Below are 25632 nucleotides of genomic sequence, written 5' to 3'. Positions count from 1 at the left end.
TAGGCCAAATGGCCCCTCAGGCCTGCTCCGCTATTCAGTAATATCATGACTGATCTTTGGCCTCAACTCCACTTTCCTGTGTGGTCCCCACATCCCTTGATTCCCATAGTGTCCAAAAATCTATCTATCTATCTATCTATCTCAGCCTTAAATACACTCAATGACTCAGTATCCACAGTCCTCTGGGGTAGAGAATTCCAAAGATTTACAACCCTGAGTGAAGAAATTCCTTCTCATCTCAGTCTTAAATGACCGACCCCTTACCGTGCGACTATGCCCCCTAGTTCTAGACTCTCCAGCCAGGGGAAACAACCTCTCAGCCTCTATCCTGTCAAGCCCCCTCAGAATCTTACATGTTTCAATGAGATCACCTCTCATTCTTCTAAACTCCAGAGAGTATAGGCCCATTCTACTTAATCTCTCCTCATAGGACAACCTTCTTAGCCCAGAAATCAATGGCATTGTGTGCTGGATTGTCCTACAGAAGGAATGTGGAGAGTTAATTGTGCAGTGCATTCTCCAAACCCTGCAGTCACAATCGGCCAGGATTCATGGAATGGATAGTAGTAATGATAGGTGGAAGGGAGCAAGGACCTAGGATAAGATACTTCAATGCGATATGAGACAATTGATATGAATGCTGCCAAATTACTTTGTTTCTAGGACAAGAAACATGGTACCATGTGATTACTCCAAAGGGCAATGCTTGAATTTTGCTCTATGGAATACCTATGTGTTTCTCTTTGATTCAGTTATCGTTATTCATCTGAAAACACTCTTACCTTTGCTGACCTACTGAGGGCATCAAAATTCTTTTGACACTGCAAGGGGGTCCTTGTGGTTATGGAGGTCCCACTTACAGCCACATTCTTCCACATAACCTGTACTGCTGCATGTGATGGTTTCTTCCCTGGTACCCTGACTCCCTCCTTTCTATAATTTGGACCAGCAGCATTTCCACATCAGCCTCAGAAGTTTGATGCTTACCTTTTCCCTTTTTTGGCACCAAATATTTCAGTATCTCTTCCAAGAGCCTGCTCAACCCTTTAATTGCATGCAGCCCTTTAAATACAAAAGTTGAACCCTTGTCCCACCCCATTCCCAAATTTTCTGGGCTCCTCAGGTATATCTGGTCCCCTGCAGTTGAGACTCGCTTTTATCCCGCCAGCATTCTTTACATTAGCTGACCCTGGGATTTCTGACACAGTCAGCCTCCTCTGGTTTCAGCGGGCACAAGTCATGCTCCACTACACTTGCAGCGCCACATCAGGGAATTTCCAGGCCCAGTTTTGTACGTTAAATTTGCAAACGAATGGCTTTATTGATTAATAGGAACACAGGATCAGGAGCAGGCCATTTAGACCCTCGAGCCTGTTCCGCCATTCAATGAGATCATGGCTGATCTGTGACTTAACTCCATATACCCGCATTAGCCCCATATCCTTAACGCCTTTGGTTAACAAAAATCAATCTCAGATTTAAAATTAACAATTGTGCCAGCATTAACTGCCATTTGTGAAAGTGTGTTCCAAACTTCTACCACCCTTTGCGCGTAGAAGTGTTCCCTAAATTCACTCCTGAAAGTGCAGGCTCTAAATTTTAGGCTATTTCCCCTAGTCCGAGACACCCCAACCAGCGCAAATAGTTTCTCTATATCTACCCTATCAATTCCCCTTAATATCTTGAAAATTTCAACCACACGGACTGCAGCAGTTCAAGGCGGCGGCTCATCACCACCTTCTCAAGGGCAATTAGGGATGGGCAATAAATGCCGGCCTCGCCAGCGACGCCCACATCCCATGAACGAATAAAAAAAAATCACCCTTTAATCTTCTAAATTCCAGGGAATACAACCTTAATGTGTAATCTTTCCTCATAATTTAACCCTTGGAGTCCAGGTATCATTCTAGTAAATCTATGCTGCACTCCCTCCAAGGCCAGTATATCCTTCCTACGGTGTAGTGGCCAGAACTGAACACAGTACTTCAGATGTGGTCTAACCAAGGCTTTGTATAACTGTAGCATAACTTCTACCCCCTTGTATTATAGTCATCTAGATATAAAGGCCAGCATTCCATTAGCCTTTCTGATTATTTTCTGTACCTGTCCATGACATTTTAATGATCTATCTACATGGACCCCCAAGTCTCTTTGGACCTCCACTGTTTCGAGCTTTTCACCATTTAGAAAGTACTGTGATCTATCTTTTTTAGGTCCAAAATAAATGACCTCACACTTGCCTACATTGAAATCCTTTTGCCCATTCACATAATCTATTAATATCTCTCTGTAATGTTATGCTTCCATCTACACTGCCTATCTCTGTGTCATCGGCAAACTTAGGTATGTGGCTCTCTATCCCATCATCTAAGTTGTTAATAGTGAATAGTTGAGGCCCCAACACAGATCCCTGTGGGATACTGCTAGTCACATCCTGCCAATTTGAGCACCTGCCCATTATCCCTACTTTCTGGCTCCTGCCACTCAGCCAATTTCCTAATCAGGTCAATAATTTGCCTTCATTTCCATGAGCTTCAACTTTAGCTAACAGTCTCTTATGAGGGACTTTATATTGAATGCCTTCTGGAAGTCCATATAAGCAACATCCATAGACATTGTCCTGTCCACTACTTTAGTCACCTCTTCAAAAAAAATTCAATCAGACTCATCAGGTATGACCTACCCTTTACAAATCCATGCTGTCTCTCTCTGATTGGCTGAAAATTTTCAGTGTTCAGTCACTCTATCCTTAATTATAGACTCTAGTAATTTCCCAACAGATGTTAGGCTAACTGGTCCATAATTCCCTGCTATCCCTCTCACCTTTCTTAAATAGTGGAATGACGTGCAATTTTCCAATCTAAAGGAACGGTTCCTGAATTGAGAGAACTTTGTAAGATTATAGTTAGGGCATCTACAATGTTCTCACTTACTTCCTTTAAAACCCTGGGATGGAAACCATCTGGTCCTGGGGATTTGTCACTCTTCACTGTCATTATTTTCTTCATTACTGTTAATTTGCTTATGTTAATTATGGTGAGTTCCCATCCCTGATTCAAAATTTGTTTCCTTAGGGTGTCCGGCATGCTATCCTCTTCCTCTACTGTAAATATGGACACAAAGTAATTATTTAACATGTTTGCCATTTCCTTATTTTCATCTACAATATCACCATTATCAGGTTTTAAGGGGGTCCACATTGCTCTTGACCACTCTCTTTTTCCTAATTGTAAACATTTTTGGTGTTGATTTTGATATCCCTTGTTTCTCATACTCCTTTTTGTAGCTCTTACTATCTGTTTTGTCACCCTTTGCTCTTCGTTGTATCTCTCCCAGTCGCCAGGATCTGCGCTATTTTTTGCATTTTCTTTTAGTGTTATGTTGTCCCTTACCTCTCTTGCCCCTTAGGGGTATAAACTGGTTCTGTATCACATCAAATTCTTTTTTGAACACCTCCCACTGATCTTTTGTCGTTTTACCCATTAACAGATTTGCCCAGTTTACTGTGGACAGTTTCTCTCTCATGCCATTGAAGTCAGCCGTACCCAAATTTAGAATCTTAGTAGCTGATACAGGTTTCTCCCTTTCAAACACAACGTTGAACTCGATCATATTATGATCGCTATTAGATAAATGTTCATGCACCGTTAGGCTGTTAACTAAATCTGGATCATTACTCATTATTAAATCTAATATGGCCTGTCCCCTTGTTGGTTCTAGAACATATTGTTGCAGAAAGCTGTCCTGAACACAAGAAATTTGCTACCTTTCTGACATGAGCTCATCTGCTTTTCCTAATCACTATGAAAGTTGAAATTCCCCCATTAAAATCATTCTGCCTTCGCTACAAGCTTGTCTAATCTCTGCAGTTATACATTCTGCCACTTCACAGCTGCTACCAGGGGGCCTATACACAACTCCCACTACAGTTCTTAAATCCTTTTCTATTTCTTAATTCCACCCATAAAGTCTCCACTGCCAGCTTACCTCTCGTTACATCCTCTCTTTATCATTGAAATAATTTCATCATTAATCACGAAGGCTACTCCTCCCCCTCTACCAGTTTCTCTATCCTTCCTATAGACCATATAACCTGGTATATTCAGTTTCCAGTCCTGACCGTCTTGCAGCTATGTCTCAGTAATGGCTACCATGTCGTACCCTCTAAGTTGAATTTGTGCCTCCAATTCATTCAATTTGTCCGTTATATTCCATGCTTTGTACAAAGAATGCTTGTTTGGGCCACACACCCTAACCTGTCCTTCTGCTCTAATGTTGTTTTTCTCTCACATTTCTTATTTCTCTCTCCTAATTTAATTGCTTTACATCTTTTACATTTTCCTTTACCTGTAGTGCTTAAAGCATAATTTCTGACTATCGCTCTACTCTCTTCCTTTTCGTTTGTTTTAGAATTATTATTTATATTACCTTTTCCACCTGAGCCCTCTCCGACCATTTACTAGTTTAAAGTCCTTGTGATTGCCCTATTTATCCTTTCCACTAGGACCCTGGTCCCAGCCTTGTTCAGGTGGAGCCCATCCCATTGGTACAGTTCTTTCCTGTCCCGATACTGGTGCCAGTGTCCCACGAAATGGAACCTCTTTCCCACACCATTCCTTCAGCCACGTGTTCACCGCCCTACTCTGCTTATCCCTACGCCAATTTGCACGTGGCTCGGGTGATAATCCAGAGATTATAACCCGAGGTCCTGTTTTTTTTTTAATTTAGTTCCTGGCACACTTGCCTTCTCTTTCCTATGTTGTTTGTCCCAACGTGGACCACAACGACTGGATCTTTCCCCTCCCTCTCCAATATCCTTTCAAGCTGGTTCGAGATCATAGAATCATAGAAAGGTTACAGCACGGAAGGAGCCCATTCGGCCCATCGAGTCCACGCTGGTTCTATGCAAGAGCAATCCTGCTAGTCCCACTCCCCCGCCCTTTCCCCGTAGCCCTGCAAATTTTTAACCTCACCCTGGCACCAGGTAAGCAACATACCATGTGGGACTCTTGATCCTGCTTACAAAGGATGCTATCTATCTCCCTAATTACTAAATCCCTTACGACTACCACATCACGCTTCGCTTCATCCTCCTCCCTTTGGACAGCCTCCTGCTCCAGGGTGCCATGGTCAGCATTCTTTATCCTTTTCCTCACAGGTAGCAAGTTCATTGTACCTGTTAGATAATCTGAATTAAAGTAAGCCATGTGAATTTTTAAAATAGCTTTCTGTTGTTCTGTGCCCAAGAAATTATGTTCTATGATCATTTATTCTGCAACCAAAATTAACCAGAAGTAAAACAAGACTTAATGTAAGTATCACATAAAGGTAGACAATGAGCCAGTTAGAGGAAGATGCTGGGTGCCTAGGTATAATGTTTTCGTGTCTAGCCTCTATGTTGGTTCTATTTTTTTTTACATAGGAAGATAGGAACAGGAGTAGGCCATTCAGCCCCTCAAGCCCACTCCGCCATTTGATAAGATCATGGCTGATCTGCGATCTAACTCCATATACTTGCCTTTGGCCCATATCCCTTAATACCTTTGGTTGGCAAAAAGCTATCTATCTCAGATTTAAAATTAGCAATTGAGCTGGCATCAATTGTCGTTTGCAGAAGAGAGTTCTAAACTTCTACCACCCTTTGTGTGTAGAAGTGTTTTCTAATCTCACTCCTGAAAGGTCTGGCTCTAATTTTTAGACTGTGCCCCCCTGGTCCTAGAATCCCCAACCAGCGGAAATAGTTTCTCTCTAACCACCCTATCTGTTCCCCTTAATATCTTATAAACTTCGATCAGATCACCCCTTAACCTTCGAAACTCCAGAGAATACAACCCCAATTTGTGTAATCTCTCCTCGTAACTTAACCCTTGAAGTCCGGGTAACATTCTAGTAAACCTACGATGCACTCCCTCCAAGGCCAATATGTCCTTCCGAAGGTGCGGTGCCCAGAACTGCTCACAGTACTCCAGGTGTGGTCTAACCAGGGTTTTGTATAGCTGCTGCATAACTTCTGCCCCCTTGTACTCTAGTCCTCTAGATAGAAAGGCCAGCATTCCATTAGCCTTATTGATTATTTTCTGCACCTGTTCATGACACTTCAATGATCTATGTACCTGAACCCTTAAGTTCCTTTGGACATGCACTGTTTTAAAACTTTTTACCATTTAAAAAGTACCCTGTTCTATCCTTTTTTGATCCAAAGTGGATGACCTCACATTTGTCTACATTGAATTCCATTTGCCACAGTTTTGTCCATTCACCTAATCTATCAATATCCCTTTGTAATTTTATGTTTTCATTTACACTGCTTACAATACCACCAATCTGTGTGTCATCGGCACTTTTCTCACTCAAATGAATACTTACGGGTGAGGCCATTGGAGAACCAACTTTTTCCATGTTATTAGTAATTGCATGACTCAGAAGAGTGCTGTTCTGACTGAAATTAAATTGATCTGTCAGCCAGAAACGATTTATTGCTTTTAGGACATATTCAAAGGTGGATGTCCCTATATTGACCATTATTAAGATTGTTCGGTTGCCATAAGAGTTCAGTATTAATTGCCTGAGGTCTACTAACAGAGAAATTGGTTAAGTTTAGATCTTAAGTCTTATGACTGCAGTTGTTCTGAAATGAAAAAATATTGTTACAGGTTCAAGCACTTAGGGATGAAAAGAATTCTCAGCATTCAACCAGTATCACACAGTTAACTTCTCTAAAGGAGCATGAGAGACAGTTTGAACTGGAATTGGCCTATTTAAAAAGAATGATGGAAGAAGAGGAGAAAAAGGTTCTCAATGCCATGGAACAGGTAACAGTCATTCCATATGGCCGTTGTACAGCAGTTCTTGGGTTCCTCTTTCATAATTAACCCAAGTAAAATTACCAATTACAAGTCGTATTGCACAATGTTAAAAACTGATAGTAAGTATGCATGTGTAATTTTGGGATGGTTTAGCATTCTTGAAATTTTTGGTAGAAAAGCACATTGCTTCTTCTAATAAACTTGTCAATTAGTCACAATTCTAGTGATTTAAATAACAGATTATATTTTCTACATACACTCTAAGGTTTGGCAGTGAATTTTCCATCTAGTTAAGACTATATGTGGGGGAAATAAATTAATTATCTCTTTGAATCTTATGAAGGATGACAAGTGAAAGAGTTTGAGTAATCTCAATCTGATTCGGTGTGTACATAATTTCACTGCAGAATTTTCATCTCCAGTTAAAGTCTGATAAAACAGTGAAATTCTGAAATTGAGATTGAGGTTCAACATGTGGGACAGCCTAAAGCATATTTTATTACATAATAGTTTGTGTTGGTCTGAGATGTAAGTTTAATTTTTGAGCTTTGTTAGAACAAATTTATGAAGTTTAAGATTTTCATTTTTACAATGCAAGATTAGCAGTGAATAGACAAGACAGTCAGCATTATAAGTTGGTATGTATCCCAACTTAAACTAGAAAAGGCTGACCAATGGCGTCAAAAATCTGATACACCCCCAACAAAACGGACACTGAAAAATGATTAAATATAGGAAATCATAAGGAAAGAAAGAAATGCAAGCCACTCGAAACTCCCCATAACATACTTGGGTAGGAACTCCTGCCTTAGATACTCAGTAAAAGTGTGACCAGGTGGATGATGATAATGGTGATAACCAGTAATCGGCAGTCTGCTGAGACAAATATCAGAAAATCATGACTTTAAAAATGTAAGTGTAAGGAATCTCTGTACCTATTCTGTACTTAAGGTGTCAGCCATGGCTCATTAGTAGCATCTCATTTGAGTCAGAAGGTTGCAGGTTCATGCCCCCCAGTTCAGAGATTTGAGCACATAATCTAGTCTGGCACTTCTGTGCAGTACTGAGGGGGCGCTGCACTGTTGGAGGTGCCATCTTTCAGATGTGATGTTAAACCAAGGCCCCATCTCCCTTTTTAACTGGACATAAAAAGAAATCCCATGGTACTATTCGAAGAAGAGCAGGGGCGTTCTGCCAGTGTCCTGGCCAACATTTATCCCTCAACCAATACCCAAAACAGATCATCTGATCATTTATTTCATTGCTGTTTGAGAGCTTGCTGTGTTCATATTAGCTGCTGCCTTTCCTACATTACAACAGGGACTACACTTCAAAAGTACTTTATTGGCTGTAAAGCGCTTTGGGATGTTCCGAGGTCGTGACAGATGCTATATAAATGCAAGTCTTTCTTCAGGTGAAATCGTTACTGGATGTACAAAGTATATGATTACAAGAAACATTAGCTTCCTCTTAATCCATAAAATAATAAATTGGCAGCAAAACATATTGCTCTTCTCGTTTACAGTACCTCCAGTAACAATTAAGCTCAATTGAAATACTCACTGAGGTAAAGAGACCACATCTGAGATTATAGAGGCCCAGTGGGAGTATTTTCAGACAGTAAGGGCTCATGTTGTGTGCTTAAACTTAAACCAAGCACAGTAATGCTACAAATAAAGCTGGATTTACCTGGTCTCTAGTGATTAAAGTACAACTTGTGAAAAGAGAGCCATTAGGACCCGTCTGCAATCTCCTCCATCTGGCCTTTGTTGCCTGGTTTGCTTTTCATGCAAAATAAACTTCTCCCCCTCCCCCATCCAGTGGCAGCTAATATTCTACTGCTTGGGGATGCTGTTCCTAACTTTTGGTATCTGTAGTGCCTCATTCCCTATTTTCTAATTAGGAACATTCATATTCATGTTGCAGATCCTCTGTGGTGGTTGCCCATAGTGAGGAGTTTATGCTGTTGCAAGTGGGATGGGGGCACATGTTTGCAGTGAGAGGATTTGAAAGATGTTTGGAAAAGATCTCAGACATAGTGAAGTGTTTTATCATTGTGTACTGCAAGGAGATAAATAAATTTGTTCCCTTCGCATACCATACTTCTATTGGTAAATAAATGTATCTTACCATCATCATCTGTTTAGGGTATGGCTTTTTATAGAGACTGGCATGAAATATATAAAATGCAAGAAAAAAGGACAAATTTGCATCTTTCCTTCTTAACCAAATGTTTCTGTAGCAGGACTTTATTCAAATTGGTCCAGTCCTTCCAAGACTTGCTACTGTTCATAATTTTGAACACCTCTATTAAACCTCCCCTTAACCTTATTTGCTTTGAGAACAATCCCAGTCTTTCTCCAGATAACTGCTGGAAAAATGCTTTATCAATGGCCTTATCAACTTGTCCCACCACCTTCAAAGATTTGCCATATGAATTTTTAGGCTATCTTCATTGCTGCTAAAAATAGTATTCCTGGTGCTTCTCAGGAATGTTCCATTGGCACAGAGGAATGGAGCAGCAGTGGGGCCTACAAATAGTGAATCCTGGCAAAGTCTGAATTGTCTTGCTGTCAAATCATCAAAAATTTCTGGAAGTTGTAGTTACAGGTGCACGTTGGGCATTATAGCCTAGTACTTGGGGATGAACTATATAGGGCTCATCTACCGAGGAGAACCCCGATGGAAATTCACACCCCGAGTCCATTCAGCTGATGGTGGTAGTTCTGGGAAACCACATGACCTCCATAATGAGGCTTTTAACATAAGCACAGGCCTTTACTGGAAACAATCTATAAGGCATTTCAAACACACAAAATGCTATTGTATAGGTAAGTTCAATAATTTTACGCTGAAATCCTCATTTCCAGTGATAAATTTAAGGCATCTAGTTACCGATTCAGTGATCAGTGGAACTAATTTTTAAACCTATTTTACCTTATACAAAACCCTCAATTTTGTACAGTTCTATCCAATCTTCTTTAACCTTCACTGTTCTAATGAAAAGAGACAGTTTCTCATTTGTCCTCACAACAAAAGCCCATTATACCTGGCATCGCTTAAGTAACTTGTCTGTACCCTCTCCATGGCTTCAACACCGGCGCTAAAGTAGGGGGCCCAAACTAGACACAATTGCTCTAGTTTCTCTATTAGAGAAATTTGGGGGGGGGGGGGGTGTGGGGGAGACATGGAGTATCAGTAGAACCCGGTTATGCCAGGTCTCTGCCCCATTTGGCCTGTTAGAAGGTTTCCTCAGAGTGGTCATGCACCCCCTTTCTAGCTGACATCAGGGTGACATTGTCCAGTGGATCTCCCTACCAGTCCAGCTTTCCTGAAAAGGGGTCAGTTGCTTCAACCATCTGTCAGCACTGGTCCCCAATGGCTGCCCAATGTTGCTACTTCCACCTCTCCCACCCAGTAGATGCCCTAGCTATGCATAACTGCACTCACCAACTTCATTTAAATTGCCTGATCCCAGGAATTCTGATTGGTGTCCACTTGTGTACCTGACCCAGAGGAAACAGTCCCTCCTCATCATTGTTACGGTAGCACAGCGGAATCACACATTCAGTCCCAAGCCTAACCAATGATTTGTACAGGTTTAGCATTACCTCTTTGCTTTTGTACTCTGTGCCCCTATTTATGAAACCTACGATCCCATATGCTTTTATTTAGAGCTTTATAAATTGTCCTCCAAATTTTAAAGACCCCTTGTGTATCTGAACCCGTTTCTCATATAAGTAAAACACATATATAATTAGTATTTTTTTTAAAAAGGAGCAATGGTCCCAATACTAACTGCTGGGGGACCCCACTCTTTACTTCCCTCCAATCCAAAAGACATTTCTAAACCACAAATGTTTGCTGTTCTTCAAATAATTTCCAATCCATTCTGCCACATTCAAGAATGACCACCTATGCAAAACCTTATCAAATGCTTTTGAAAACCATAAGCACAAAATCCATGGCATTTCCTTTATCAATACAGTCCATTATTTTCACAAACAACACTATCAAATTTGTCAGACATGACAGTGCCCCATCCCTCTCCACCGGTGTGGTTATGAGAAACACTAACTATTTGCTTTCTAGGAACTGATCAAAAGGCACCCACTTACTGATCCTGAGCAGAATTTATAGTATCATAGTAGATACCAGCACAAAAAGAGGCTATTCGGCCCATCATGCCTGTGCCAGCTCTTTGAAAGAGCTGTCCAATTAGTCTTATTCCCTTGCTTTCCACATAGCCCTGCAAATTCTTTCCCTTCAAGGATTGAACTAATTCACTTTTGTCGGCAAACGTCAATACTGTTGAGGTACTTGAAGCGGCCACATGTAAATTGAAGCAGAGCTGAGCAGGCTCTTTGACGCTGACAGCATTTTTGTGGATAAAAAGTTAATGTCAGAAGTGGGATTTGAAGCCATGCCCCTAGAAAGGGACCAGAGTTCACCAACCTTTGGTAAGGTAAGGATTAGCTGTCCTTGAGTCTGGCACTTTAGACCACTCGGCCATCCTGACAATTGGGCACAGCAACACTCCAAAAGTGTCCTCCAAAATCTGTACACTTACATTTCTTACTAATTCTTTTTCCAGATTCATTCCCTGGAGATGTGCACCCTTCCCACTTACAACAGCATAACTTCTGCATCACTGAGTAATGCCAAGGGAGATCTTATGCAGTATATTGGAAAAATCTACACATATCAAATAGAAAGAAATAACTTGCATTTATATAGCACCTTTCACAATCTCATGACATTCCAAAGCACTTCACGGCAAATGAAGTACTTTAGAAAAGTAGTCACTGTTGTAATGTAGGGAAGCACAGCAGCCAATTTGCACACAGCAAGGCCCCACAAACAGAAATAAGCAGATAATTTGGTTTAGTGATGCTGGTTGAGGGATAAATGTTGGCCTGGACATTGTGAGAACTCCCCTACTCTTATTCAAATAGTGACGTGGGATCTTTTCTGTCCACCTGAGTGTGTAGGTGGGACCTGTTTGACATGTCATGCGTAAGACAGCACCTCCTTCATTACTGTACTGAAGTGTCAGCCTAAATTATGTTCTCAAGTCTCTGGAGTGGGACTTGAACCAACAATCTTCCGACTCCGAGATGAGTGCGCTACCACTGAGCCTTGGCTGACACCAATACAATATAAAGCATGCTTCACACTGAAATCCAGTTTCTGGCTAGCAGTAGAGCCAGGGGGATTGACAACAGTTTGGTTGTGGGACAAATCAGCCTGGAATGTGTTGAGGACAGGATTATAAAGTGGTGTGAGGTAGAGAAACGTTTCTCATCTCTAGTGGCACCAAACTCCAGGTACCCCCACCCTCCCACTACCCTACCCCAATGCTGCAGAAGTGCAGCACTCCCATCTAATTACTGCTAACCACAACCCATCTTTCACTAAATGTAACAAACCTAATGCTAATCCGCTATATATCGTTTATCTGCTGCCTATGTATCCTGGGCTACAAAAAAAAAGTAAGGGAACATATACTAATCATAAAGACCACTGCAGCAAGGAAAAAATGGATTATGTGCAGAATTTGATCTCTCAACTAGTCAAAATCCAAGCTCTGATCCTGGAATGTTTATCTTCAGCTTCCAGCAATATTTGCTTGGTTATTTTTCAAAATTACTTGTAGGAAATCGAGAGAATAAATTTCAAAAGCTTTGTTTCGGTAATTTTTATTGAGTGCTTTCTTTTTAAAACAAAGTGTGTGAATAAAAACAAAGCCCCATTTGAAACAAGCAAAATACTGCAGATAATCAAATTGCCAGCATTTTCTATTTTTATTTCACATTTGAAACATGGCCCTGTATTTAAGGTTTGAAAGATAAACATATTACTTATTTCTCAGGGAGAGAGTCAAACAGTGTCCGTCCATAAGTTTGTGTGTTCAAAAAGGACTTAAAAATCTACTCAACTTGTTTGCATTTATGTAAACTTCTGAGCAAGAGAAAAAAATATAACTAGTGCAGGCTCTCCCTCCATAGTACTGCCAAACTCCAGAACCCCAAGATCTTCCAAATCTGGACCATCCTCCCATTGCCAACCCCCTCCCCCGCCTACTGCAATGAAACCCCACTTTCCTTAGTACTACTAATTACTAGATACCAACCTCCAACTGCTACACCCTGCATATGAATGTGTGGCCTTAGCTTTAGAAATGCTAAAGGATAGAAGACCAAGGGCACTCATTTATGGTATTCACAGAATAATGGACAGAGTTGCAGAATTCAATCCCAAAATGAGAAAGGGTCAATTAATAATTTTGTAATGTAACCCTTAGGGAAGAGTGACCATAATATGATAGAATTCATCATTAAGTTTGAAAGTGATGTAGTTCAATTCAAAACTAGGGTCTTAAAGCTAAACAAAGGAAACTATGAAGGTATGAGGCGCAAGATGGCTATGGTTGATTGGGGAACTACATTAAAAGGTATGACAGTAGATAGGCAATGGCTAGCATTTAAAGAATTAATACATAATTTGCAACAAATATATTCCTTTAAGGCACAAAAACCCAACAGGAAAAATGGTCCAACCATGGTAACAAGTGATTTAATACTATCTTTAATTTCTAATGTAAAGAATCTTACAACACCAGGTTAATTTCTAAGAGGCATATAAAGTTGCCAGCAAAAGCAGTAAGCCTGAGGATTGGGAGCATTTTAGAATTCAGCAAAGGAGGACCAAGAAATTGATAAAGAAAGGGAAAATAGAATGAGAGTAAACTAGTGAGAAAAATAAAAATGGACTGTAAAAGCTTCTATAGGTATGTAAAAAGGAAAAGACTGGCGAAAGCAACTGTGGGTCCCTTACAGACAAAGGAGGGAGAATTTATAATGGAGAGTAAGGAAATGGCAGAGAAATTAAACAAATACTTGGTGTCTGTCTTCACGGAAGATGACACAAAAAACCTCCTAGAAATACTAGAGAACCAAGGGTCTGGCGAGAATGAGGAACTGAAAGAAATTAGTATTGGCAAAAAAAGAATACTAGAGAAATTAATGGGTCTAAAAGTCGATAAATCCCAAGCAACTGATGATCAGACTGGAGGCCTGTGACCAGCGGTGTGCCTCAGGGATCGGTGCTGGGTCCGCTGTTATTTGTTATTTATATTAATGATTTGGATGAGAATTTAGGAGGCATGGTTAGTAAGTTTGCAGATGACACCAAGATTGGTGGCATTGTGGACAGTGAAGGTGGTTATCTAGGATTGCAACGGGATCTTGATAAATTGGGCCAGTGGGCCGATGAATGGCAGATGGAGTTTAATTTAGATAAATGTGAGGTGATGCATTTTGGGAGATCGAATTGGGCCAGGACCTACTCCGTTAATGGTAGGGCGTTGGGGAGAGTTATAGAACAAAGAGATCAAGGAGTACAGGTTCATAGCTCCTTGAAAGTGGAGTCACAGGTGGATAGGGTGGTGAAGGCAGCATTCAGCATGCTTGGTTTCATTGGTCAGAACATTGAATACAGGAGTTGGGATGTCTTGTTGAAGTTGTACAAGACATTAGTAAGGCCACACTTGGAATACTGTGTACAGTTCTGGTCACCCTATTATAGAAAGGATATTATTAAACTAGAAAGAGTGCAGAAAAGATTTACTAGGATGCTACCGGGACTTGATGGTTTGACTTATAGGGAGGTTGGATAGACTGAGACTTTTTTCCCTGGAGAGTAGGAGGTTTAGGGGTGATCTTATAGGAGTCTATAAAATAATGAGGGGCATAGATAAGGTAGATAGTCAAAATCTTTTCCCAAAGGTAGGGTAGTCTATAACGAGGGGGCATAGATTTAAGGTGAGAGGGGAGAGATACAAAAGGGTCCAGAGGGGCAAATTTTTTCACTCAAAGGGTGGTGAGTGTCTGGAACGAGCTGCCAGAGGCAGTAGTAGAGGCGGGTACAATTTTGTCTTTTAAAAAGCATTTGGACAGTTACATGGGTAAGATGGGTATAGAGGGATATGGGCCAAGTGCAGGCAATTGGGACTAGCTTAGTGGTATAAACTGGGCGACATGGACATGTTGGGCCGAAGAGCCTGTTTCCATTTTGTAAACTTCTATGATTCTATCTACATCCCAGGGTTTTGAAAGAGGTGGCTGTAGAGATAGTGGATGCATGGGTTGTCATCTTCCAAAATTCGATAGATTCTGAACAGTTCCTGCAGATTGGAGGGTAGCAAATGTATCCCCACTATTTAAGAAAGGAGGGAGAGAGAAAACAGGGAACGACAGGACGGTAAGCCCAACATCAGTTGTCGGGAAAATGCGAGAATCTATTATAACAGGACTCTTAGAAAATAATAGTAGGATTTGGCAGAGTCAACATGGATTTATGAAAGGGAAATCACGTTTGACAAGCCGACTGGAGTTCTTTGAGGATGTAAGTAATAGAATAGATAAGGGGGAACCAGTGGATGTGGTGTATTTGGATTTTCAGAAGGCTTTCGATAAGGTCCCACAGAGGAGGTTGGTGAACAAAGTTAGATCACGTGGAATTGGGGGTAATATACTGGCATGGATTGAGAATTGGTTAACAGATAGAAAACAGAGTAGGAATAAACGGGTCTTTTTCAGGTTGGCAGACTGTGACTAGTGGGGTACCGCAGGGATCGGTGTTTGGGCCCCAGCCATTCACAATCTATATCAATGATTTCGATGAGGGGACCAAATGTAATATTTCCAAGTTTGCTGATGACACAAAACTAGGTGGGAATGTGAGTTGTGAGGAGGATGCAAAGAGGCTTCAAGGGGATATAGACAGGCTAAGTGAGTGGGCAAGAATTTGGCAGATGGAATATAATGTGGAAAAATGTGAAGTTATCCACTTTGGTAGGAAAAACAGAAATGCAGAGTATTTTTTTTTAAATGGGGAGAGATTGGGAAATGTTGATGTTCAAAGGGATCCGGTTGTCCTTGTACATGAGTCACGAAAAGCTAACATGCAGGTGCAGCAAGCAATTAGGAAGGCAGATCGTATGTTGGCCTTTATTACAAGAGGATTTGAGTACAGGAGTAAAGATATCTTACTGCAATTATATAGGGCCACGGTGAGACCCCACCTGGAGTATTGTGTACAATTTTGGTCTCCTTACCTAAGAAAGGGTATACTTGCCATATAGGGAGTACAACGAAAGTTCACCAGACCTGGGATGGTGGGATTGTCGTATGAGGAGAGACTGAATAGACTAGGCCTGTATTCACTAGAGTTTAGAAGAATGAGAGGTGATCTCATTGAAACATTCAAAATTCTTACATGGCTCGACAGGGTAGAAGAAAGGAGGATATTTTCCTTGGCTGGGGAACCTAAAACTAAGGGTCACAGTCTCAGAATAAGGAGTAGGCCATTTAGGACTGAGAAGAGGAGAAATTTCTTCACTCAGAGGGTGGTAAATCTGTGGAATTCTCTACCCCAGAGGGCTGCGGAGGCTCAGTCATTGAGTACATTCAAACAGAGATCGATAGACTTGTAAATAGTAAAGGCATCAAGGGATATGGGGATGGTGCAGGAAAATAGCGTTGAGGTAGAAGATCAGCCATGATCTTGTTGAATGGCGGAGCAGGCTCGAGGGGCCGGATGGCCGACTCCTGCTCCTATTTGTTATGTTCTTATGTTCAAAGCACCAGTAAAATTCCCTGGTGTCCCTGACGTGGCATAACACCCCTATTATTATAAAATAGCCCATCGTCTAGCTTACGAGCAACACCAATGGAGATCTGATAGTACACGAGAGGTCAACAGCCAACGTCCCAGACCCTTCCATCACCATCCCTGGCTATGTCCTGTCCCACCGGCAGGACAGACCGACCAGAGGTGGCGGTACAGTGATATACAGTCAGGAGGGAGTGGCCCTGGGAGTCCTCAACATTGACTCTGGACCCCATGAAATCTCATGGCATCAGGTCAAACATGGGTAAGGAAACCTCCTGCTGATTACCATCTACCGCCCTCCCTCAGCTGATGAATCAGGCCTCCTCCATGTTGAGCACCACTTGGAGGAAGCACTGAGGGTAGCAAGGGCGCAGAATGTACTCTGGGTGGGGGACTTTAACGTCCATCACCAAGAGTGGCTCGGTAGCAACCGACTGACTGAAGGACATAGCTGCCAGACTGGGCCTGCGGCAGGTGGTGAGCGAACCAACACGAGGGAAAAACTTACTTGACCTCGTCCTCACCAATCTACCTGTCGCAAATGCATCTGTCCATGACAGTATTGGTAGGAGCGACCACCGCACGGTCCTCGTGGAGACGAAGTCCTGTCTTCGCACTGAGGACACCATCCAACGCGTTGTGTGGCATTACCACCGTGCAAAATGGGATAGATTCAGAACCGATCGAGCAGCTCAAAACTGGGCATCCATAAGATGCTGTGGGCCATCAGCAGCAGCAGAATTGTATTCCAGCACAATCTGTAACCTCATGGCCCGGCATATTCCTCACTCTACCATTACCAACAAGCCAGGGGATCAACCCTGGTTCAACGAGGAGTGCAGAAGAGCATGCCAGGAGCAGCACCAGGCGTACCTAAAAATGAGGTGCTAACCTGGTGAAGCCACAACTCAGGACTACATCCATGCTGAACAGCGGAAGCAACATTCTATAGACAGAGCTAAGCGATTCCACAACCAACGGATCAGATCAAAGCACTGCAGTCCTGCCACATCCAGTCGTGAATGGTGGTGGACAATTAAACAACTAATGGGAGGAGGAGGCTCTGTAAACATCCCCATCCTCAATGATGGCGAAGTCCAGCACGTGAGTGCAAAAGACAAGGCTGAAGCCTTTGCAACCATCTTCAGCCAGAAGTGCCGAGTGGATGATCCATCTCGGCCTCCTCCAGATATCCCCACCATCACAGAAGCCAGTCTTCAGCCAATTCGATTCACTCCACGTGATATCAAGAAACGGCTGAGTGCACTGGATACAGCAACGGCTATGGGCCCTGACAACATCCTGGCTGTAGTGCTGAAGACTTGTGCTCCAGAACTAGCTGCGCCTCTAGCCAAGCTGTGCCAGTACAGCTACAACACTGGCATCTACCAGACAATGTGGAAAATTGTCCAGGTATGTCCGGTGCACAAAAAGCAGGACAAATCCAATCCGGCCAATTACCGCCCCATCAGTCTACTCTCAATCATCAGCAAAGTGATGGAAGGTGTCGTCGACAGTGCTATCAAGCGGCACTTACTCACCAACAACCTGCTCACCAGTGCTCGGTTTGGGTTCCGCCAGGACCACTTGGCTCCAGACCTCATTACAGCCTTGGTCCAAACATGGACAAAAGAGCTGAATTCCAGAGGTGAGGTGAGAGTGACTGCCCTTGACATCAAGGCAGCATTTGACCGAGTGTGGCACCAAGGAGCCCTAATAAAATTGAAGTCAATGGGAATCAGGGGGAAAACACTCGAGTGGCTGGAGTCATACCTAGCACGAAGGAAGATGGTAGTGGTTGTTGGAGGCCAATCATCTCAGTCCCAAGGCATTGCTGCAGGAGTTCCTCAGGGCAGTGTCCTCGGCCCAACAGTCTTCAGCTGCTTCATCAATGACCTTCCCTCCATCATAAGGTCAGAAATGGGGATGTTCGCTGATGATTGCAGTGTTCAGTTCCATTCGCAACCCCTCAAATAATGAAGCAGTCCGAGCCCGCATGCAGCAAGACCTGGACAACATCCAGGCTTGGGCTGATAAATGGCAAGTAACATTCGCGCCAGACAAGTGCCAGGCAATGACCATCTCCAACAAGAGAGAGTCTAACCACCTCCCCTTGACATTCAACGGCATTACCATCGCCGAATCCCCCATCAACAACCTTCGGGTCACCATTGACCAGAAACTTAACTGGACCAGCCATATAAATACTGTGGCTACAAGAGCAGGTCAGAGGCTGGGTATTCTGCGGCGAGTGACTCACCTCCTGACTCCCCAAAGCCTTTCCACCATCTACAAGGCACAAGTCAAGAGTGATGGAATACTCTCCACTTGCCTGGATGAGTGCAACTCCAACAACACTCAAGAAGTTCGACACCATCCAGGACAAAGCAGCCCGCTTGATTGGCACCCCATCCACCACCCTAAACATTCACTTCCTTCACCACCGGCGCACTGTGGCTGCAGTGTGTACCATCCACAGGACGCACTGCAGCAACTTGCCAAGGCTTCTTCGACAGCACCTCCCAAACCCGCGACCTCTACCACCTAGAAGGACAAGAGCAGCAGACACATGGGAACACCACCACCTGCACGTTCCCCTCCAAGTCACACACCATCCTGACTTGGAAATATATCGCCGTTCCTTCATCGTCGCTGGGTCAAAATCCTGGAACTCCCTTCCTAACAGCACTGTGGGAGAACCTTCACCACACGAACTGCAGCGGTTCAAGAAGGCGGCTCACCACCACCTTCTCAAGGGCAATTAAGGATGGGCAATAAATGCCGGCCTCGTCAGCGACACCCACATCCCATGAATGAATAAAAAAAATTGTAAAATTTTACTTCTTACACCTAGAACATTTTGTCCATCATGTCAGTTTAGGTATTACACCTGGATACATGTAAAACAAATGGGGGCTAAAAAGTTAAGTCAACCAACTCTACCAATAAAAGGAGAGCCAAATAAATCACTCCAGATAATTCTTGGAAATTGTTTCAGTAGCCATTTTGGTTATTGCCATAGGCTAAGGACTTACTCCTGAAAATAAGGTTTGTAGCATAATAAAAAAAACTTACAATACTTACAAGAACGTGAGTAAACTTTGAAATGTCTCGAATATTTTTCATCACAAGTCTGTGGTTCTCTAAGAAGTTGGAGTTCATGAGGTTTGCGAGAGCTGTCAGCTCAAAGGAAGCCCCAAGAAAATAACCAACAGCATGCACCATTGTGACTGTGTGTTGGCAGTCTGTGGAGAAAACTCCTGGTATGCAACTGAGTTTTCCTTTGTGAGTCTAACAAACACAACATCCCTCACTCCAAAATATGGTTAAGGTGATTGACAGCAAGATTGGCATCTGCAGAATGTGCATGAACTTGCTGTTTGTAAGGTCTGTCCCCTTCTCCACTCCCGTGCGTCAGTGGAAAATTACTGACAAAACCCCCAAGGAAACTATTTTAGAAGCAGTGAAAGTAGCCAGAATTTATTTTTGTATAATCATCAAAACATGAATTCCAACATTTTAAGTACAAAAAAGGCACCCAATTGTATGAAAACTACCTGACTAATGTCCAACAAATGAGATTTATTTTGAAATGCCCAGCTTTCTGTCGCAATTGATGAAATCCCTAAAATGCGTAGGGACCCAGCACTTGCTATACTCTTCAAAAGTAATGGAGGAACCAATATACCATGTGAAGTCCTGCAATATTACTATTCCAATCCATAAATCTTTGAATAATTTTGAGAAACACTGGGAAAAGTTATGCTTATCTAGCGAGTCTACAAATTAGTTGTTTGACAACTTCGTAATGCCAGCCAGACTTCAAAAGATTTTTTGATCCATGAACCATCATTTACTTTATGTCCTTAAAATCCCTTAGTATGATCACAAACACTCTTGATTTTATTCATTCATTCATTTAGAGCTTTGTTTGGTATACATATGAACTCCTTCCCAGTTTATCAAATGGGAATAAATCCAAGACTCATCTACACAAAGCAAATGGTATTATTGAAGCACATAAAATGTTGCTTATAGTGTAGTACTCCCATCATAGAATTTTTGCTCAATAATTAGAAATATGACACTATGCAATATTAAAAGTAGAGGGCCATTTATTGTATGCATAGTGAGAATGAGACCCCTGTTTGGGAAATCAAGAACAGACTGGAATACCTACATCCATAAGATATTGAAATAATTGGGGTTGATGCTAGATTTCTCTTTGAAAGTAAGCTGGGAAAGAGTTTGAGTTGCAGCCTATCTGTATATTGTTGGTTGGCTTGCATTTGACAGGCAACACAACTAAGCAGCGAATTTTAGAACTCTTTGGCCAACAGGCATGACAAATGGCAAGCAACGATGTGACATATCATCTGCAATGCCTTTTGAAGTGGATGAAGCATTGTTGTAATTCTCAGCATGTTGTTGACCAATATAAGGCTAAATTCTTTCCAAAATTTGACGTTTTTCATCATTTTAGTGCATGTGATATAATGAACACAATTTGTTGAATAGCTTCCTGAGCCCATTCCCACGTACAAGGACCTTAAAGTACCATCAATTTTGGCACAAGAGTGGCTGGTCAGATTGTTTTTTGCTATCTTGTCTTTGCTAGCATCAAGTGTTGATGTTGAAAGATCATTCTCCCAAATTAAAATCTTTAAAAGGTGAGAGAGAGAGCAAGAATGGTTGACTGAATTCTGAGAATGGACAATGATTTATTACAAGTTTGTTTCATGAACAGTGATTTATTTTAAATTATATATTACTTTTACTGTTCTACCAATGAAATAATTTCAGCAATACTGCATCTGCAAGTTAAAAGTTCTTTACTAGTTTTTCTTAACCTCCCACCCCCCCCAAAACCCCCTAAAAAACACCAAATTTGTTGAAACCATATCAAAAAGTTAAAACTGCAAAAAATAAAACACTGACAATCAGGAAGCCTATTTTGTCACACATCATTAGGGCATTTGTAGTAGAACTCCCCAAGATTATAACTTCTCATTTGCTTTGAGTACAAGACATAACAACTGGTGACACTCATCAACAATCTGCAGTAATTTATTATAGAGTTCAGAGGAGCTGACCATTTATCATTCTTGCAGGAAATTCACCAGGGTGTTGAAAAAAACCTCTTGTGGAACTTTGATATATAGATGTAAACGTACATCCTTTAAATCTATGGACACTTGCTTGAATATCAGTAATTGGCTACACTCCACATCGGTATGGAAAGATTAAGATTTGGGCTACTGCAGCATACAGTAGGATACAGATTACCCATATAGTGTGTTTCTGGTCTTAGCTGAATCATCCAGAATAGGAGAAAAATCTTCTTTTGCATATCGAGACGATAACTCAATTGCCTGGGCACTGGTTGCCTGCTTATTCTCTCCATTTTAGAATGGTGCGCATGCTATAAGGGAACCTGAAAGAACGGGATGAAAAATGATGTTCAAAATGGGGGGTGGAGGGGGGGGAAGGAGAGAGAATAAATATGAACTGAATTCATAGAATAATTTTTTTTTTTTAATTCAGCTCATGTGCAATTACCCCTGTAGCTTCATCGTCTAGAACAAGAAAAGAGTTCTGCAGAGCTGAATGGACTATCACTTTGGAACCAACTGGCCGCACTGGAGAATCGACATTCTAATATTGAGCTGGAAAATACCCAGCTAAAGAGAGAGAAAGCCAGTCTAGTTGATCATATCTCTGAATTACATAAACAGGTATTTTGATTTTTTTATATACAAAAATATATAAAAATTTGTAATTTTTAAATGCATTCCCAGCCAAAAGGTCCAGGTAAATCAGAAGTGATGGTAGTATTTTGCAACTTGTGAAACTTGAATTTCTTTAAACCATTAATATGATCACATTTCATCCTCCATCAATCAAAATGCATAAAATAGGTTATAAACCTAAAGTGCTTCCCAAATTCCTGATTGGGTGCTGAAATTACACAACAGTTAACTGGAAAGGGGAAAACAATTCATCAGATTAAGCGCGAGTGTCATCTCTAGTTAACCTGAGAAGTTAGTGACGGGCCTTCTCATTGAACTGCTAGTACTCCTACGATGGTGTTAGATAGGGAATTCCAGGATATCGACCTAGCAACAAAGGAACTGCGATGCATGTCCAAGTCAGGATGGTGTGTGACCTGCAGGTGATGGTGCCCCTGTGGAGTTGCTGGTCCACTCAGTCTCAATGTAAAAGGTCACAGGTGGAAAGGGAAGTGCTGTTCAAGTAACATTGGTGAGTTGCTGCAGTGTATCCCTGTAGATGATACTAACTGCAGGCACAGTGCGCTAGTGATAGTCTGTTCTGGATGGTATCAAGTTTCCAGAGTGTTAGTGAGATTGCACCCATCCAGGCAAGTATTCCATCACACACTGCAGAGCACCCAGCCTCTAACCTGCTCTTGTAGCCATGGTGTTGATATGGCTAATCCAGTTAAATTTCTGATCATTAGTAACCCCCAATCATTGTTGATGCTGGGTGATATACATTGTGCACTAGCCTGCAGTATCACACAGTAATCAGCTACAAGCTCAAATTGCCCTCATCCCAATGACGTCTCAATATCAGCCATGCTACTGTGGGGAGGTACTGAAAGGAGGACAGAGGAAGTCACTTTAGGCTGCTTTCACACAATTCTATCATGACACCTGAGACCCCAGACCTTTCAATTCTCACAACTATATTATATTGTTAGATGTTATTCTATTTATAATTAAAGTCGATTATAAGGTATCTTCATGGAATTAAATTAAGTAGCACTTCAAAAGATTACACCCATCAATCTAGCTAGTCCTAACTGATGCACGAGTCAAATATCTTTCATATTGAGCAAAGAATGGGTTGAAAAGTTACCTCAGCATATTAAAAGTAGTGGTAATTTTGGTAGTTCTTATTCTTAAATACTTAGTCGATTGTGATATATTTTGATTGTTAAAGTACTGTAAAAGTTATCATATAACAGTAGCAACTGCAATTGAATTAACATGGACTTGATCGTAATGTAAAATAGCAGGAAAGTTGCAGTTGTGCATAATTAAGTGAAAGTGTGCAACTGCAGTGGGGGTGGGGGAGAAGAAGCCAACTCTTGTGTACAACTGTCAAAGGGATACATTCAGCTAGGTGTAAATATGCATGTAGGACAATTACATTTCCAAGTACCATGCTTTCTCTGATGTTTGTTGTGTGATGTTTGTTACATTGCAAAATACAGATCTCTGAAAAAGATGATGAAATTCTTCACATGCAAGGACACATTCATACACTAGCTCTGGATCTAGGCAGCCTGAAATCCCAACTCAAGATGGAAAGTTCTCTTCGGTCAGAAAGTTGGAAAGAGATTTCTAGCATTGCTGACACCATGAAACAAGTGACAAGCACAATGAACAAAAGGAACAAAAACCCCACTTCAATTCTTTCTTAATAATTTCACAAAACAATGCATGCTATTTTAATGCTTGAAGTATTGAGTGGTATTTCTATGTACCAAGTCTGAACACTTTTAGTCATAAAATCTGGAAAAAAAAGTTTTCAACCCTGTGATAAAAGTCGACTTGAAGAAGGGCACTGGTGGAACATTTCTTGATTTACAGTATGCATATTAAGGTGGGCTGCAAATCTTTAATTTTAAGGCCTTCCTTACCATGAAGGCTCAATTGAAATATTTCCAAATAAGACAATATAGTTAAGTTAAAAACTGTCCTTTGTTTTAGGATTCAGCCTAGTACGTGTATACTCAGTTCTGAGCAATAAATATTATGTTGATAAATTTATTGTCTGGGACATTTCAAGTTACTGTTGTGCAATTTTCAATAGTGTGGCTTATATACACAGCTATGCAGTACAAACTCAATCATTTTCATCATCCACCACCATCCTCCTCCACCTGGCTGAACTTGTTCTTACTTTGAACAAGTTCTCCTTTGACTCAATCACTTCTTCCAGATAAAAAGGTGTCGCTATAGGAACCTGTATGGGTCCTAGCTATGCCAGCCTTTTTGTGGGATACATGGAACATTGTTTGTTCCAGTCCTACTCAGGTCTCCTCCCTCACCTCTTTTTCCAGTACATTGATGACTTTTTCAGTGCGGCTTCTTGCTCTCGCCCCGAACTGGAAAATTTCATCAACTTTGCTTCCAATTTCCACACCTCCCTCGCCTTCACATGGTCCATCTCCCACTCTCCTCGACTTCTCTGTCTCCATTTCTGGGGATAGGCCGTCAACCAATATCTACTATAAGCCCACCGACTCCATAGCTGCCTTGATTACACTTCCTCCCACCCCGCTTCCTGTAAGGACTATTTCTATTCTCCCAGTTTCTACATCTCCGTTGCATCTGTTCTGACGATGCCACGTTCCACACTAGTGCTTCCGACATTCTTTCTTTTTCCTCAACCAAGGATTCCCCCCCCCACTGTGGTTGACAGGGCCCTCGGCCATCCCATTTCCCCCCTCACCCCTTCCCCTCCCAGAACCATGATAGAGTCCCCCTTGTCCCCACCTTACACCAGCCTCAACATTCAACGGATCATTCTCTGCCATTTCTGCCACCTCCAGCACGATGCCATCACCAAAAACATCTCCCCCTCTCTTTTCAGCAATCCGAAGGGACCGTTCCCTCAGTGACACCCTGGTCCACTCTTCCATCAGCCCCAACACCCGCTCTCCTTCCCATGGCAACTTCCCATGCAAGCACAGGAGATGCAACACATGCCCTTTCACCTCCTCCTTTCCCACCGTCCAGAGTCCCAAAAATTCCTTCCAGGTGAAACAGTAATTCACTTGTACCTTTTTCAATTTATTATACTGTATTCGCTGCTCACGATGCAGTCTCTACATTGGGGAGACCAAACGCAGATTGGGTGATTGCTTTACTGAACGTGTTCAGTACACAAGCGCGACCCAGAGCTTCCGTTCGCTTGCCATTTTAATTCTCCGTCTTGGCCTCCTACACTGTTCCAATGAAGCGCCACAGAAGCTCAAGGAACAGCACCTCATCTTTCGATTAGGCACTTGACAACTTTCTGGATTCAACACTGATTTCAATAACTTCAGATATAACCACTGCTCCCATTTTTTCAGACAGCAGTTGTTGGTAATGGTTCTGCTGTTGCCATTTACAGCTCC

At 41.9% G+C, this 25632-nt stretch overlaps 1 protein-coding gene across 2 annotated transcripts in view; it reads left to right on the top strand.

Moving 5' to 3' along the window:
• Window positions 1–24266, top strand: part of LOC137306736 (protein BCAP-like) — a 49019-nt gene extending 24753 nt beyond the window's left edge. For both annotated transcript variants that reach the window (XM_067976107.1, XM_067976112.1), the window contains 3 exons: window positions 6654–6812; window positions 22049–22216; window positions 23719–24266. In XM_067976107.1, the coding sequence (XP_067832208.1) occupies window positions 6654–6812; window positions 22049–22216; window positions 23719–23928 (537 nt within the window). In that variant the 3' untranslated portion in view covers window positions 23929–24266. The remainder of the gene's footprint in view (window positions 1–6653; window positions 6813–22048; window positions 22217–23718) is intronic.
• Window positions 24267–25632: the final 1366 nt, after the last annotated feature.

Source organism: Heptranchias perlo, chromosome 3 (assembly GCF_035084215.1).
Source record: "Heptranchias perlo isolate sHepPer1 chromosome 3, sHepPer1.hap1, whole genome shotgun sequence".
NCBI classification, from domain to species: Eukaryota; Metazoa; Chordata; class Chondrichthyes; order Hexanchiformes; family Hexanchidae; genus Heptranchias; species Heptranchias perlo.
The sequence above is the reverse complement of the archived record's forward strand: the minus strand, read 5'-3'. Positions and strand labels throughout refer to the sequence as shown.